Source organism: Staurois parvus, unplaced genomic scaffold (genome assembly GCF_062004578.1).
Source record: "Staurois parvus isolate SC_StPar_1 unplaced genomic scaffold, SC_StPar_1.0 ptg000004l, whole genome shotgun sequence".
Classification (NCBI taxonomy): domain Eukaryota; kingdom Metazoa; phylum Chordata; class Amphibia; order Anura; family Ranidae; genus Staurois; species Staurois parvus.
In genome coordinates this window covers 4754261-4768517 of record NW_028317800.1, presented here as the reverse complement: position 1 = coordinate 4768517, position 14257 = coordinate 4754261, and the positions used below count along the sequence as shown (strand labels likewise).

At 39.7% G+C, this 14257-nt stretch overlaps 1 protein-coding gene across 1 annotated transcript in view; it reads right to left on the bottom strand.

The window, feature by feature from the left end:
• PRDM6 (PR/SET domain 6) overlaps positions 1 to 14257 on the bottom strand; it is a 188158-nt gene that overhangs the window by 17423 nt on the left and 156478 nt on the right. The window contains exon 7 of the mRNA XM_089674915.1: positions 1738 to 1914. Coding sequence (XP_089531041.1) covers positions 1738 to 1914 — 177 coding nt within the window. The remainder of the gene's footprint in view (positions 1 to 1737; positions 1915 to 14257) is intronic.

Below are 14257 nucleotides of genomic sequence, written 5' to 3'. Positions count from 1 at the left end.
CATGGCAAAAAGCCTGGAATTCCAGTTTCTTTGCTGCTACCTTGAACAGGTCGAATTGAGCTTTTGAGTGCAATGGCATTGGTGAGATGTACAAGCCAACTATAGGTGTTTGGCTTTTTCATTGACTTACCTTGTCTTTTTAGTAGTTTGGACACCTGTGGTTGCTGTGGCAATCATGCAAGTACTGTCTTCTTCTATTGCTGTATCATTCAAACCATGCCTGTCACTGACCTGTGACCTGTAGTAAATGCATTTTATTGTCTTTGTTCTGGTTCTATTTGTGTATGTGGTTTTTCACAATATAAATATGGAAAAAAAATCCTAGAATCCCTTATCAGAAACTACAGTTCTCACAAATGGGTCTGGACTAGGGCCTAGGGTCCGTACTTTAAAAATTCAGGTCTATCCTACAGAAGTGGCTACTAACCCTGAAATCCATATTTCTGGTTTCTACAACTTCTGCAAAAGGGGTGTCAGAACTGCAGGCTTTTGTGCATGAGGTGTCCAACCTAACGTTCTACCCAGACCAAGTAGTACTACATTTTTCAGACAGCTTATTCTCTAAAGCATCTCTCTGCTTCCACTTTAACCAGGAAGTCATCCCCTGAATGATGGCCTAACTCTTAAGGCCTGCTTGGCAGCCACCTCTTCATTCAGGCAAGCTGAGAGTCTGTTTTTGGTCCTGCGTGGCAAGGAAAGGAAAGTCAGCATCAACATGTACAGTCACCTCCTGGATTGTTAAAACAATTAAAAGAGCCTAGTCTTCACAAGACCTTCTTGTTCTGGAGGACTTAAGAGCACATTCAACCAGGGCAGCATCAACTCTGTGGACAGCTCAGTGCCAAGAATCTCTTGAGGCTACATTGTCTCCATGCAACACCTTCATCACACTTTATAAGAAGGACCCAGCTCAGCTTACGTTACTAGAATTTGTAAAATGTGTTGTTCAGGTGAGTTGGTTCCCATTGTATGCTGCCACGATGCTCCAGGATAAAGAAAAATTGTATATTCACCTTTCCATAATTTTTCTTTCCTATTGCATCTTCATGGCAGCATATAATTCCCACCCAATGATGAGAGTTACAGTGAAGGTTGTGAGCTGGATCTGTCTTTGATTTATAGTTAACCAGTCCTATCAGGTTGCAGGGATGGAGCCACAATCATTGTATGCTGCCATGAAGATGCACCAGGAAAGGAAATTTATGGAAAGGTGAGTCTACAATGTTACGTTTTTTGAGCACATGATTGACTATCAGATTACCTTCCTTCATCAATTAATCCAGCAATGAATCCAACTGTTTTTAGATAGAGATGACATACAACTAATAAGCCAGACATCCGGGCTACATTTAAATGACCATATATTTGTGGCCATAACCTTTGTTTTTAGAAGAGTGTTCCAGATTCTGATCACTCTGGCACTAAAAAATCCCTTTCTTTGCTGATAAAAAGGTATGTTGATTCAAGTCCATGGAGATGTCACCTTGTCACGTCCTTAGGGCAGATAGCTAATCAGACGGTTCTTTAAATATTTATAATAATAATGATTAGAGCTCCTCAAAAGTAACTATTTTCTACAATACATATATTTAAATCTTTGTGAGGCATCTACTAATTCTAACTATATTACCGATAGCTTGTCTGTTCCCTTTCCAGACAGGTTGGAAAGCTATAGATCTATCAGTTACCTTGTATTTGTATATTGACATCAATATTCTAAGCAGCAAATCTACTTACTTAAAAGGTTTTTCCCCTGTGTGAGTACGGATGTGGTTGTTTAATGTAGTAGCACCAGCAAACGCCCTGCCACAGTAGCCACACTTGAAAGGCCGATCACTGGAATGGGTGACGACATGATTCCTTAATTCCGATGGTTGGGAAAAGGATTGGGAACAATGCCCACACTGGTAAGGCCTAAAAGATAGACAGACACAGTTAGGCTGCATGTTCAAAATGTGACTTCAATCCCCTCCAGGTAATCTATATACATTGCAAGGATTTCCACAGATGTATCCCTTTCTCTTTAATAAAGATTTGCTGTTTGATTCAAGGTATCTTTTCTAATACTGATTTCTAATTGGGGGAGTCAACCTTAATTATAACCACCAGCTAAACTTTCAATGTTGCAATCAGGAAATCTGCAGTGTCTTCATGCCTTTAGAAGTGGTCAAGCCTAAAACAATCTCGCCAAAAATCAAATTCCTTTTGTAGGGGAAACCTAAACTTGCTCAACATTTTAGTGCAGACTTCTGAGAAAAACAGTAAGCTAATCACAAAACCAGGCCATTTCTGGGGACGTGCATCCAGGTTGTCATGTTGCAAAGAAGGTAAGTTACAAATTGTTAATTTTCAAAATCTACAGTGTGTGGAGATTGAAGAGTTTATAACTGGAGCTTTATTTAAAATGAACTGAAAGCAAATGCATAATTAACTGTACACATTTTATAGAAAAAGATCACATTATAATTAATATTTTGATCTATAACAAAACTAATGGTAGACTATAATTTAGAATCAGATCATTGGAGAGGATAAATCAAAGGCCAAGTGTTTTTGGTATTTTATCTAACTGTGTTTGTAGGTGTAAGGTTCCTTTCACATCTGGCTGTTCCATGCATTACCACATTAATGAACATATTTCATCCATTAAAATACAAATTTAACTTGTTAACGAGTGTTGCATTAAGACATTCAATTCATTTTGAATGGGATTAAAATGCATGGCAATAGAACAATATATGTTTTTTTAAACACAGTGCACCACAATACACATGCTATATTTTTGCATTGGAGTGTCATTCTAAATTAATGACACCTCAGCACACTACACATAGGTCCATGCATTACTGTGCATTGTTATAACTCACTGGAGTAGATTTACTAAAATTGTGCACTCAGAATCTGGCGCAGCTGTGCATGGTAGCCAATCAGCTTCTAACTTCAGCTTGTTCAATTAAGCTTTGACAATAAAACCTGAAAGCTGAGTTATTTATGCTGAGTTGCACCAGATTTTACACTCTTCAGTTTTAGTAAATAACCCCTACAATAACACACAAGTGTGAAGCCAGCATAAGACTGAATCTGAATAGAAGGAACATGTTCTATGGGAAATTCATCCAAGTCAAATTTCTGTACAGTAGGACAAGGTTCAATCCTCAGTCATCTCTGTACCAGTACCACTGTCTAGGATCCTGGATAAGAGGTCTCCCCGTACAGTGAAAGCCTAAGCTCAATATTTTATGCAACAAACTGTAGACATAAGTAACGTTATATAAGTTGAAACACAAAGATTTTCTTGTGTACTTATAATCACAAACTTTATCTATAGACATTATTTTTTTAAATATTGGGACTCTTAATGACAGTCCCAATAGTAGCTGGCTTTTAATAGGCTTTAAGCCATACAGTTACTAGCAGGTTGGATAAAATAAATAATTGAATAAGCAACAACTTTCTGCCCTGCTGATTATTTGCTACCTTGGTCTTCAGTCTGTATAGCCCAACAAAATTATGCCCTGAAAATACCTGATATCAATCAATTTGGTTTTTTTAAGCATATCATGTCACTTGTCATTGCTCTGTTTCATAAGGCAAAGGGCTCAATTCACAGATTTATATAATTTTATATTTCAGATTTAATATTTTTATTTTAAAAAAAGCGCATGCGTTTTGAAGGAATGGCATACCTGTGCTGTTCCTTTAGATCTGTGTACTGTGACCAAGACTCCCACGCGTATGTGTGGGAGTGACATCATTGGTGGCTCAACCATTCAAGCAGCCGCAGCCAGCAAACCCAGAAGGAAGATCAGGTGAAGAAGGAAGCCCTGTCTTGATGTCAGTGGTGACAGCACTGAGCTGGAGGGCTTCGTTCTAAGGTAAGTCCCTCATATGCGATGCATACTAGCACATTATGATATTGCTTTGCATCAGGAAACCTTTTTTTTTTCAAACGCGTTTACTACCACTTTAAGATAAAAATCTTTATGCTGGTGTTAAAGGTTTATAAATTAAGCCTGAAGTATGTAAAAATTTTCAGAAATTCCTAGTTCTTATTTACTCTTGCTGTTTTTTCAGTGGTTAAAATAAATAAATATTCTATACTTACAGGGTTTTAAGTCTTTTATTTAATAGCCCAGCTCCGAAGATTTGATTCCTCAGGGCTGACGGAAATGAAGATTATTTAAAAGATGTTTAAAGTCACCTAGTTGATTAAAAGTCTTTCACTAATGGCCAAGACTCACGTTATTTCTCATTTAAGATTCTGTAATGTCTGTCTTCTGTTCTTAATTCTATTAAGGTAATGTTCTCAATTTAATAAATAGAGCATGTTGCTAATATTGAGCAGATTGTTAATAATTGCATTTAGGTGCCCACAATGGAAAATAACTTAGCTGCACACTGAGATAAAGAGGTGGTGCTGGCAGCAGCACAGGGATTGGGGCCAAGAATTAACCTTCCATCTGGATGTGCTAACGTTGTTTTCTGTATCACAAAACTTTCCTTCCACTGAATTTAAAAAAAAAAACTCAATTTACATATTTAGAAAAAAAAAACCCAAACACTGGACTAACAGTTCTGCACAAAATATAGTACTCATTAGCCCCTTAATGATATATATATATATATATATACACACACACACACACACACACACACACAGTCAGTTCCATAAATATTGTGACATCGACACAATTCTAACATTTTTGGCTCTATACACCACCACAATGGATTTGAAATTAAACGAACAAGATGCGCTTTAACTGCAGACTGTCAGCTTTAATTTGAGGGTATTTACATCCAAATCAGGTGAACGGTGTAGGAATTACAACAGTTTGCATATGTGCTTCCCACTTGTTAAGGGACCAAAAGTAATGGGACAATTGGCTTCTCAGCTGTTCCATAGCCAGGTGTGTGTTATTCCCTCATTATCCCAATTGCAATGAGCAGATAAAAGGTCCAGAGTTCATTTCAAGTGTGCTATTTGCATTTGGAATCTGTTGCTGTCAACTCTCATGATGAGATCCAAAGAGCTGTCACTATCAGTGAAGCAAGCCATCATTAGGCTGAAAAAAACAAAACAAACCCATCAGAGAGATAGCAAAAACATTAGGTGTGGCCAAAACAACTGTTTGGAACATTCTTAAAAAGAAGGAACGCACCGGTGAGCTCAGCAACACCAAAAGACCCGGAAGACCACGGAAAACAACTGTGGTGGATGACCGAAGAATTCTTTCCCTGGTGAAGAAAACACCCTTCACAACAGTTGGCCAGATCAAGAACACTCTCCAGGAGGTAGGTGTATGTGTGTCAAAGTCAACAATCAAGAGAAGACTTCATCAGAGTGAATACAGAGGGTTCACCACAAGATGGAAACCATTGGTGAGCCTCAAAAACAGGAAGGCCAGATTAGAGTTTGCCAAACAACATCTAAAAAAGCCTTCACAGTTCTGGAACAACATCCTATGGACAGATGAGACCAAGATCAACTTGTACCAGAGTGATGGGAAGAGAAGAGTATGGAGAAGGAAAGGAACTGCTCATGATCCTCAGCATACCACCTCATCAGTGAAGCATGGTGGTGGTAGTGTCATGGCATGGGCATGTATGGCTGCCAATGGAACTGGTTCTCTTGTATTTATTGATGATGTGACTGCTGACAAAAGCAGCAGGATGAATTCTGAAGTGTTTCGGGCAATATTATCTGCTCATATTCAGCCAAATGCTTCAGAACTCATTGGACGCCGCTTCACAGTGCAGATGGACAATGACCCAAAGCATACTGCAAAAGCAACCAAAGAGTTTTTTAAGGGAAAGAAGTGGAATGTTATGCAATGGCCAAGTCAATCACCTGACCTGAATCCGATTGAGCATGCATTTCACTTGCTGAAGACAAAACTGAAGGGAAAATGCCCCAAGAACAAGCAGGAACTGAAGACAGTTACAGTAGAGGCCTGGCAGAGCATCACCAGGGATAAAACCCAGCGTCAGGTGATGTCTATGCGTTCCAGACTTCAGGCTGTAATTGACTGCAAAGGATTTGCAACCAAGTATTAAAAAGTGTAAGTTTGTTTTATGATTATTATTGTGTCCCATTACTTTTGGTCCCTTAACAAGTGGGAGGCACATATGCAAACTGTTGTAATTCCTACACCGTTCACCTGATTTGGATGTAAATACCCTCAAATTAAAGCTGACAGTCTGCAGTTAAAGCACATCTTGTTCGTTTCATTTCAAATCCATTGTGGTAGTATATAGAGCCAAAAATGGACCTGACTGTATATATATATATATATATATATCATTCAAGCGTGGTACCATGATAGATTGCCACCTGTGCAGTAAATCCATCTGTGAAATGTCCTTGCTACTAAATATTCCATGATCAACTGTTAGTGGTATTATAACAAAGTGGAAGCAACTGGGAACAACAGCAACTCAACCACAAAGTGGCAGGCTACGTAAAATGACAGAGCAGGGTCAGCGCATTCTGAAGCCCACAGTACGCAGAAGTCAGCAACTGTCTGCAGAGTCAATAGCTAAAGACCTCCAAACTTTGTGTGGCCTTCAGATTAGCACAACATGGCCATGGCCGAGCAGCTGCATCCAAGCCTTACATCACCAAGTGCAATGCAAAGTATCGGATGCAGTGGTGTAAAGCACGCCACCACTGGACTCTAGAGCAGTGGAGACGTGTTCTCTGGGGTGATGAATCACGCTTCTCTGTCTTGCAATCCGATGTACATGTCTGGGTTTTGTTGTTGCCAGGAGAACGGTACTTGTCTGACTGCATTGTGCCAAGTGTAAAGTTTGGTGGGGGGGGGGGGATTATGGTGTGGGGTTGTCTTTCAGGGGTTGGGCTTGGACCCTTAGTTCCAGAGAAGTGAACTTTTTGCATCAGCATACCAAGAAATTTTGAACAATTTCATGCTCCCAACTTTGTGGGAACAGTTTGGGGATGGCCCCTCCTGTTCCAACATGACTGCGCACCAGCTCACAAAGCAAGGTCCATAAAGACATGGATGAGCGAGTTTGGAGTGGAGGAACTTGACTGGCCTGCACAGAGTCCTGACCTCAACCCGATAGAACACCTTTGGGATGAATTAGAATGGAGACTGCAAGCTGGGCCTTCTCGTCTGACGTCAGTGCCTGACCTCACAAATGCCCTTCTGGAAGAATGGTCAAACATTCCCATAGACACACTCCTAAACCTTGTGGATAGCTTTCCCAGAAGAGTTGAAGCTGTTATAGCTGCAAAGAGTGGGCCAACTATATGAATCAATGTTGAACCATATGGACTAAGACTGAGATGCCATTAAAATTCATGTGCGTGTAAAGGCAGGCGTCCCAATACTTTTGACAATCTAGTGTATACATATACAGTGTATGTGTGTGTATATATATATATATATATATATACACATACACACACACACACACACACACACACACACACGTGTGGGGTGGAGAAAAAGCAGAGCACCGATCTTCCCAGTGAGTGTGCTGTTCAGGTATTTTTTTAAATTAAATGTTATTAAATTATTGCCTTGCCATTTGAACTTGCATCTGATTTTCTAAAAATTGAAAAAAACTCAATTGCCTATTCCATCTAACCAAGGCAGCTGTGGAGGTGATACATTGTTCTACACAGACCAAGAGATGTCATATTATTCTCATGTGAATGGCATACTGCTTCTTAGTCAGAAAAATAAGTCTTGCTAGATCCTGCTAGATCCCTTCAGGCTTGCAGGCATAGCTATGTAACACATTAAAAATAAGTGGCTATACTGTTTAAAATCCAGTAATACACTGTCTCACCTTGCTCAGCACATGGTCTCTATTTTTTTGCATTGTGCCAAAAATCAGAGCCACTAGGGGCTGATCTTCTGATGACCTAAATATTTACGACTGCCCAGGGGCTCTGGGCTTCAGCAAAATGGCAGCCTCAGGCAAGAAGAAACAGGATCAATCCTGGAGGCGATTTACATCACATACTAATTTTGGTAGCAGAATTACTAATGTGGAATGTATGTTCCTTGATATGAAGAACATTATTTTTTACATTTTCCATTCAAGCATATGTTTTATTCACTACACTGAACCAGTACCAAGTTCTAATGTAACTAAACGACTGAAGGTAATTTTTTTATGTTTTTGCCTTATTATTATTTGATATTTTGATTATTGTATTTTGTATACAGTTTTGTAAATCCCTTCCTTTCTCTCCAGTGTTTATCTGTATATTTTTACCTCACAATTGTTGGGATAAACACCTCCTTATAGAAAAAATGTTGATTTGCCGTCAGGACAGACCTTGCACTAAAGCAGGTCATTGTGCAAAACAACTAAGCAAACAGAACATACATATATAATGCAGATATGAGTCGACCCCATGTACATATGAGATTACAAACTACATATAAATGTAAAGTTATTTTTTAACCATTAACACTTATTTTGTAAGATGCAAAATATTAGTGTGATTGCATTTCCATATATGGTAAAAAAAAATAAAAAATATAATTTCACCTTCATGAGTAACACATACTGTACTAATTAATTAAATGCCAATATGTACTTGTTGGAAAACTTGGTTAAGGTGGACAGTAATGAATGTTCTAGTTAATGGAATGCCTGTTGGCTTAATTTGTGCTGCACATTGCCATCTAATGTATCTCAGCACTTATTGCACAAGTCTTGTAGATACTTTGCAAAGGAAACCAAGCGTATAATAAGAGGCATTATAAATTAACCTTTTTGACCTTGCTGTCGGCTATGGACACACATTTAATTATTTCAACTTTACGGGCAGCTCAACAAATTCTTCTACCTGAAGCTTCAGCAGAGTGCCACTTAAGGACACTTCATGTGAAATATACATAAGCTTCAATACTGATAGTGAAGTCTACCATTCTACACTCTGTTAGATAGAATTCTGAATACAGCTTTTATTGTGACCTGACTGTGCATCTTCATTTCCTGAACTACATAGGTTTACAAACATTAACCACATCAAGTAGTCTTTTTTAAATTGTAAAATATTCCTGTAATGATTGACGTTTTATGACGTCATTGCAAAATGTTAATGTTATGATTCTTTGATGTTTAATTATTTTCAGGTAAAGTTAATATAATGTCAGCTGCAATAATGAATGCTGCAATAGCTCCTTCAGGAGACAAATATATCAATTCAAAGTGGCAATCTGGCTTAACTTTTTTTTCATGGATTAGGGTATAGATGGGAATAGTCAGGATCTCTGCCAGTATAACCATTTGGGAGGTTTTGCCCTTATAACAGTTGTCATTTTCTACAGAAAATAAATGGAAATCTAACATTTTACAGTTCTCTTAAAAATAGATTGAAAATCTCCAAATGGGATGCCAGCTGCAGTAAAAATTGCTGAAGTTGTGATTTCTTAGTTTCCCATAAAAAATGCTTTTAACAAAGCTTGTTTCATTATGCAGCAAAATATCGCTCAGTTGTTCTCTATCTCGAGGAAGTGTAACACTGAAAATTTAAATATTAAAGTGCAAAGTTAAAAAAATGGTAAAAACCTGAAAGATTGCTAAATTATTCAGTGAAAAACTGGTAAAATTATTCCAATTCCCCCTTTTAAAATAACAGATTAAACTAGCGTTAAGCCAGCATAATTTATCTAAAAAACATTTTGGGAGAGATAATACATTTATAAAATAGAAAATTCTTCTACAGAGCAGATAACACTAGATTTACTGAATTATGCAAAACATGTATGCCTACAGCAGCTTTTATAAACCCCTTATTTTTGTAAATATGAAATGGTGAAATCTTGTCCTTTAGGAAAGACATTGGTTCCCAGTCTTGGGAACCTGGAGATGTTAGTTTTTGGATCTGAAGATCTGATATTGAGAACAACTGAAATTGTAAAAAGTGCAATTAAAAATTTACCCTTACACTAAAGGATTGCCCCAAAAATCTCCCCCAAACTGAACACTCAACGAATCTGAAGAGCCAAAGCAGTACTACAAACAAGGCAAATCTGTCATAAAATAAAACCCTGCTTTCAGTTATAAATACAATAAGCAGCTATTTGTAGCAGCCTTCGAGTCCCTGCTACTACACCACCACCTGCTACTTCTGATGAACAAAGCTCCTACACTAGGTCTAGGAGAGTTCATGTGTACATGAGGCGTAAGGCTTCTTGTACATGAGCCTACCCTGACCGCCGTCCTGCGGGAAAACACAAATTGCAGCAAAAACGCGGTACTGCGTTGTCGCGGTTTTGCCGCATTTTGCGTTTTCTCACAGTCGGTTGTCAAAATATTCCTATCCTGAACGTGATTCTTTCGTGTTCATGAGAGGGAGGTTTAACCTCATCTAAACGCAGCAGCTCCTAAACTCTGGTAAAAGCCTATGTGCACATTGACATATAGGCTTTTATTGAGTTGAGTTTAGGAGCTTTGACAAAAAAATGCCAAAAAACTCCCAAACTCGAGTTTAGGAGCCGCTTGTGTACATGAAGCCTTACGCCTCATGTACACTGCTGGTCCTTAATGTCAGTTTAGGAGCTTTTGGCGCTTTTTGCCAAAGCCCCTAAACTCAACTCAATAAAAGCCTATGTGTCAATGTACACATAGGCTTTTACCAGAGTTTAGGAGCAGCAGAGTTCTGGAGCAGTTGAACCCTCTGTAGCAATTGTGCACACAGAGATGGATGCGGTCATCCATCTTGCTAAAGATCCCCCATCTTGTTTCAGTCTCTCTCCCTTCAATCCCCCTCCCTCAGGAATGTGGTCTGTATGTATGCTGAGATCACAGGCATCAGGCCCAGCGGGGGTAGCTTCATGGTTTTAAACCCCAATTAGCCTGGGCCCAGTATGTGTGTGAGACTCTTGCTCTGAAGCTAATCGTAAAGCCATAAACCAGTCCTTTACTGGACTTCAAATGCATTCTGGGATAGCCATAAAACAGACATCACATTTAAAACCCACTTTTCCATATAATTTCATATCTGGAGATAGGAAATTATTACAATCAAACAAAGCATATCTTCGGATAGCTCAGTTTAATGCAAGTCGCCTGATATCTTACACCCCTAGTTAAAGTCTACAGGAGAGCAGAAAGCCGTATAGTTCTAGCTGAAATAGTAAGATATGCGATATTTGATGTCTGAACGTTCAGGATATCATTCTGCATATTAATCTACTAGTGGCTAGGCTGCTACATGCACCTAGGGAAGGTTATTGAGCATGATATAAACTGAGAGTGATTTGGTCATAGCCTGAGTTTCCCCGCCTAAACACCCCTCCCCAAATGAAGCCATTGGTTCTCTGCTGTAAGGAGACACCCTGCTGGGTTCCTAGAAAAAGGCCCTTAGGTTTGGAGAAGTAAGATGAAGAGATCTCCCTTTTAACATCAGGAACCAACTTGGGAGACGGTACCCTTTTGTTCATGAAACTTGATCTGCTTAAACCAAGGCTGACAGCAAGTATTCTACCTCACTAAACTTCTTTCTGTTATCTCTCTGCTGTGGTATTGCTCTCTGTATTTATATATATATTGGCTACATCTTTTTCTGCAAATATTTTTATTGCACCATTTTGACCTTTTTAGTAATAAATCCTATTTTCTGAAAAGTGTTGAACTGTTTCTAAAGCTATTTTAATGCAAACTAAGAATGCCTGTCTCTGAAGATCGCTACTGTGTGTTTTAAACTTCTTAGAGAGAAAACAGGTGGCGCACACACCTAGTGCATTATCCAAGGTTTATTGTAGGAGTGAAAGAATAATAAAAACATACAGACGAAGCATGTATCTAAAAAGCATAGAAAAATGACAATGGCCACAACAGCAGGCAAGGTATTCTCACTGTCAGTGCGGTCAAATGGCTGATGCGTTTCGGGGACAAATCCCTTTCCTCAGAGCTGATGACCAGCCTCTGATGCAGATGTATGATGAATGGAAAGTAGGAGCCTTGCTGTTGATGCCTGAGTGGGATGACACCATCGTTATGTAATTAACCTGACCCACTAACAATTGCTCTCAGGTTGCAGGTACATAGATTGTGGTCCATTAGCTGGAAAATCTTTGTGCAGGTTGCAGCTGAGTGCGGCATTGTTACGCACGTGACAGCACGGTTTTAGATTGGCAAGTCCTTTGGTCACAAGTTGGTGAGACGGGCTGGGGGTCTGACGCCACGACCGTCACACCTTCCTCTCCTGAATGCAGAAGAATCGCGTTCAGGAGAGGAACATTTTGGCCAAAAAGCCGCTAAATGTGGCAAAAATGTTTTTAGTGCGTTTATTCATGTCAATGGAAAATACTCTGGCCAACCAAATGAATAAACATCCAAGTGCTGAACACAGCTAAATGTGGGTAAACGTGAGTAAATACTGCGAAACGTGGTACCACGTTTACACACATTTTTGCTGCACTTAGTGTTTTTCTGCTGCCAGGAGAGTTAAAGGTCTATGAGAGTTCATGTGTATATGAGGCCTAACCTGGTAGCAGAAAAACAATAAATGCAGCAAAAACGCGTGTAAATGCGGTACTATGTTTGGCCGCGTTTACGCGTGCTTACCCACATTTAGTTGCATTCAGCACTTGGACTTTTATTTATTTGATTAGCCAGAGTATTTTCCATTGACATGAATAAATGCACAAGCACTAAACATGGCTAGTGTTTAAAGGCGTTTACAGGCATTTACACACGTTTTTGCCACATTTAGCATTTTTTGGCCAAAACATTCTTCTCCTGAACGCAATTCTTCTGCGTTCAGGAGAGGAAGGTTCAATTGCCCCTAAACTTTGCTGTTCCTAAACTATGGTAAAAACCTATGTGCACATTGACACATAGACTTTTATTGAATTTAGTTCAGGGGCTTTGGCAAAAAAAGCGCCAAAATCTCTTAAACGCATGTTAAGGAGCAGCAGTGTATGTGAGACCTTACTGGTAGTGTAACCTTTAACCGTTTTCATATCATTTTGTCCATCTAAGCAGATGCATCCCTAGGGTTGGTCTCACCCCTCCAGAGAGGAAGGAGCAGTGCCAGTGTAGCGGTAAAATTAGTATCCCGACCCGTGAAGATGCGTATCCCCTGAAGCAACTGAGCATGTGCCGGTTTCAGGCCGAAGAAGCCGATCTCCGACTTTAGCACAGAGCTGCCACAGTTAACCCCTTACAGGCTGCAAACCGCTGAAGCTGATCCCTCAGATCACTATGGATTGCAAGATCAGTTAACCCCACATAGGTTGCATTTGTTGACACACACAGTACGGCGGGGCTCGCCTCCTGCTCCCCTCATCACTGCATTTGATTGACAGCAGCAGGAGCCAATGGTTCCCACTGCCCTCTCTGAGGGGGGGGGGAGAGTAAAGAGAGCTGTTGCTCTTGGGCACAGTACTGGGCCAAGATCGGGCTCAGGTAAGTATGTAGGGGGGGAACTGCACCTAAAAGGTTTTTTTTAATGCAGAGGATGCATCAAAGTAAAAACACCTTTAGCCTCTAAAACCCCTTTACAGTGGAAAAATTGGTAGGATGCACAGTTTTGGGTAGAAGAGATTTTGTATAGCTCCTCTGCCAAAAAACCCTTCCCCTTTCTGTAGGATTTTTTTCTGTAGTCTGTGTACACTGCCTGCAGCACATGCATAATGCAAAATACACTCTCAGTCTACTCCTTGCATCAGTAAGGTGCAGAAAATAGAGCCAAGTGACAGAAAAAAGTAACTCAAGTGCACCCTCAAGAGTTTGGTTGACCACCCAATGGGTAAAGAGGGAAGATGTTGGATGCAAAAGAAACCGTAATTATAATAGCAGCATTGGCAACAGAGAGCTGAACCAGGAGCGCAACCTGAGATATAAGTCTGCCATAATGTGAAAGTATTATGTGTATACTTGTACACTATGGCAAGAGCTCACCATGCTACAGTTCCAGTGGAATATTAGCACTAAACTAAGCACTGTGTCACTAATTTCTCATCTTCAGCATGAAGTACTCAGACCCCAACACTGGAAGAAACTGCTTCAGTTTTTTCCATTATAGCTCACACGAACCGGTTTATGCATGTTCTACATGGTGTATGTGCCCCAAATGGTGGTAAAATATAGCTTCCAAACGAGAAATAGTGAGCTCTTTCTGGGAATATGCATGGGGAGAAAAAGCCAGAGTGGAACTCCAGCTAAATTTGCTTTTCTTCCCGAAGGAATGTGGAATGTCAGAACATCTATCAGGTTTCTGTTTATTGATCAGAAAAAAGCTTTTTTGGAGTTTTGCTTGTGAATC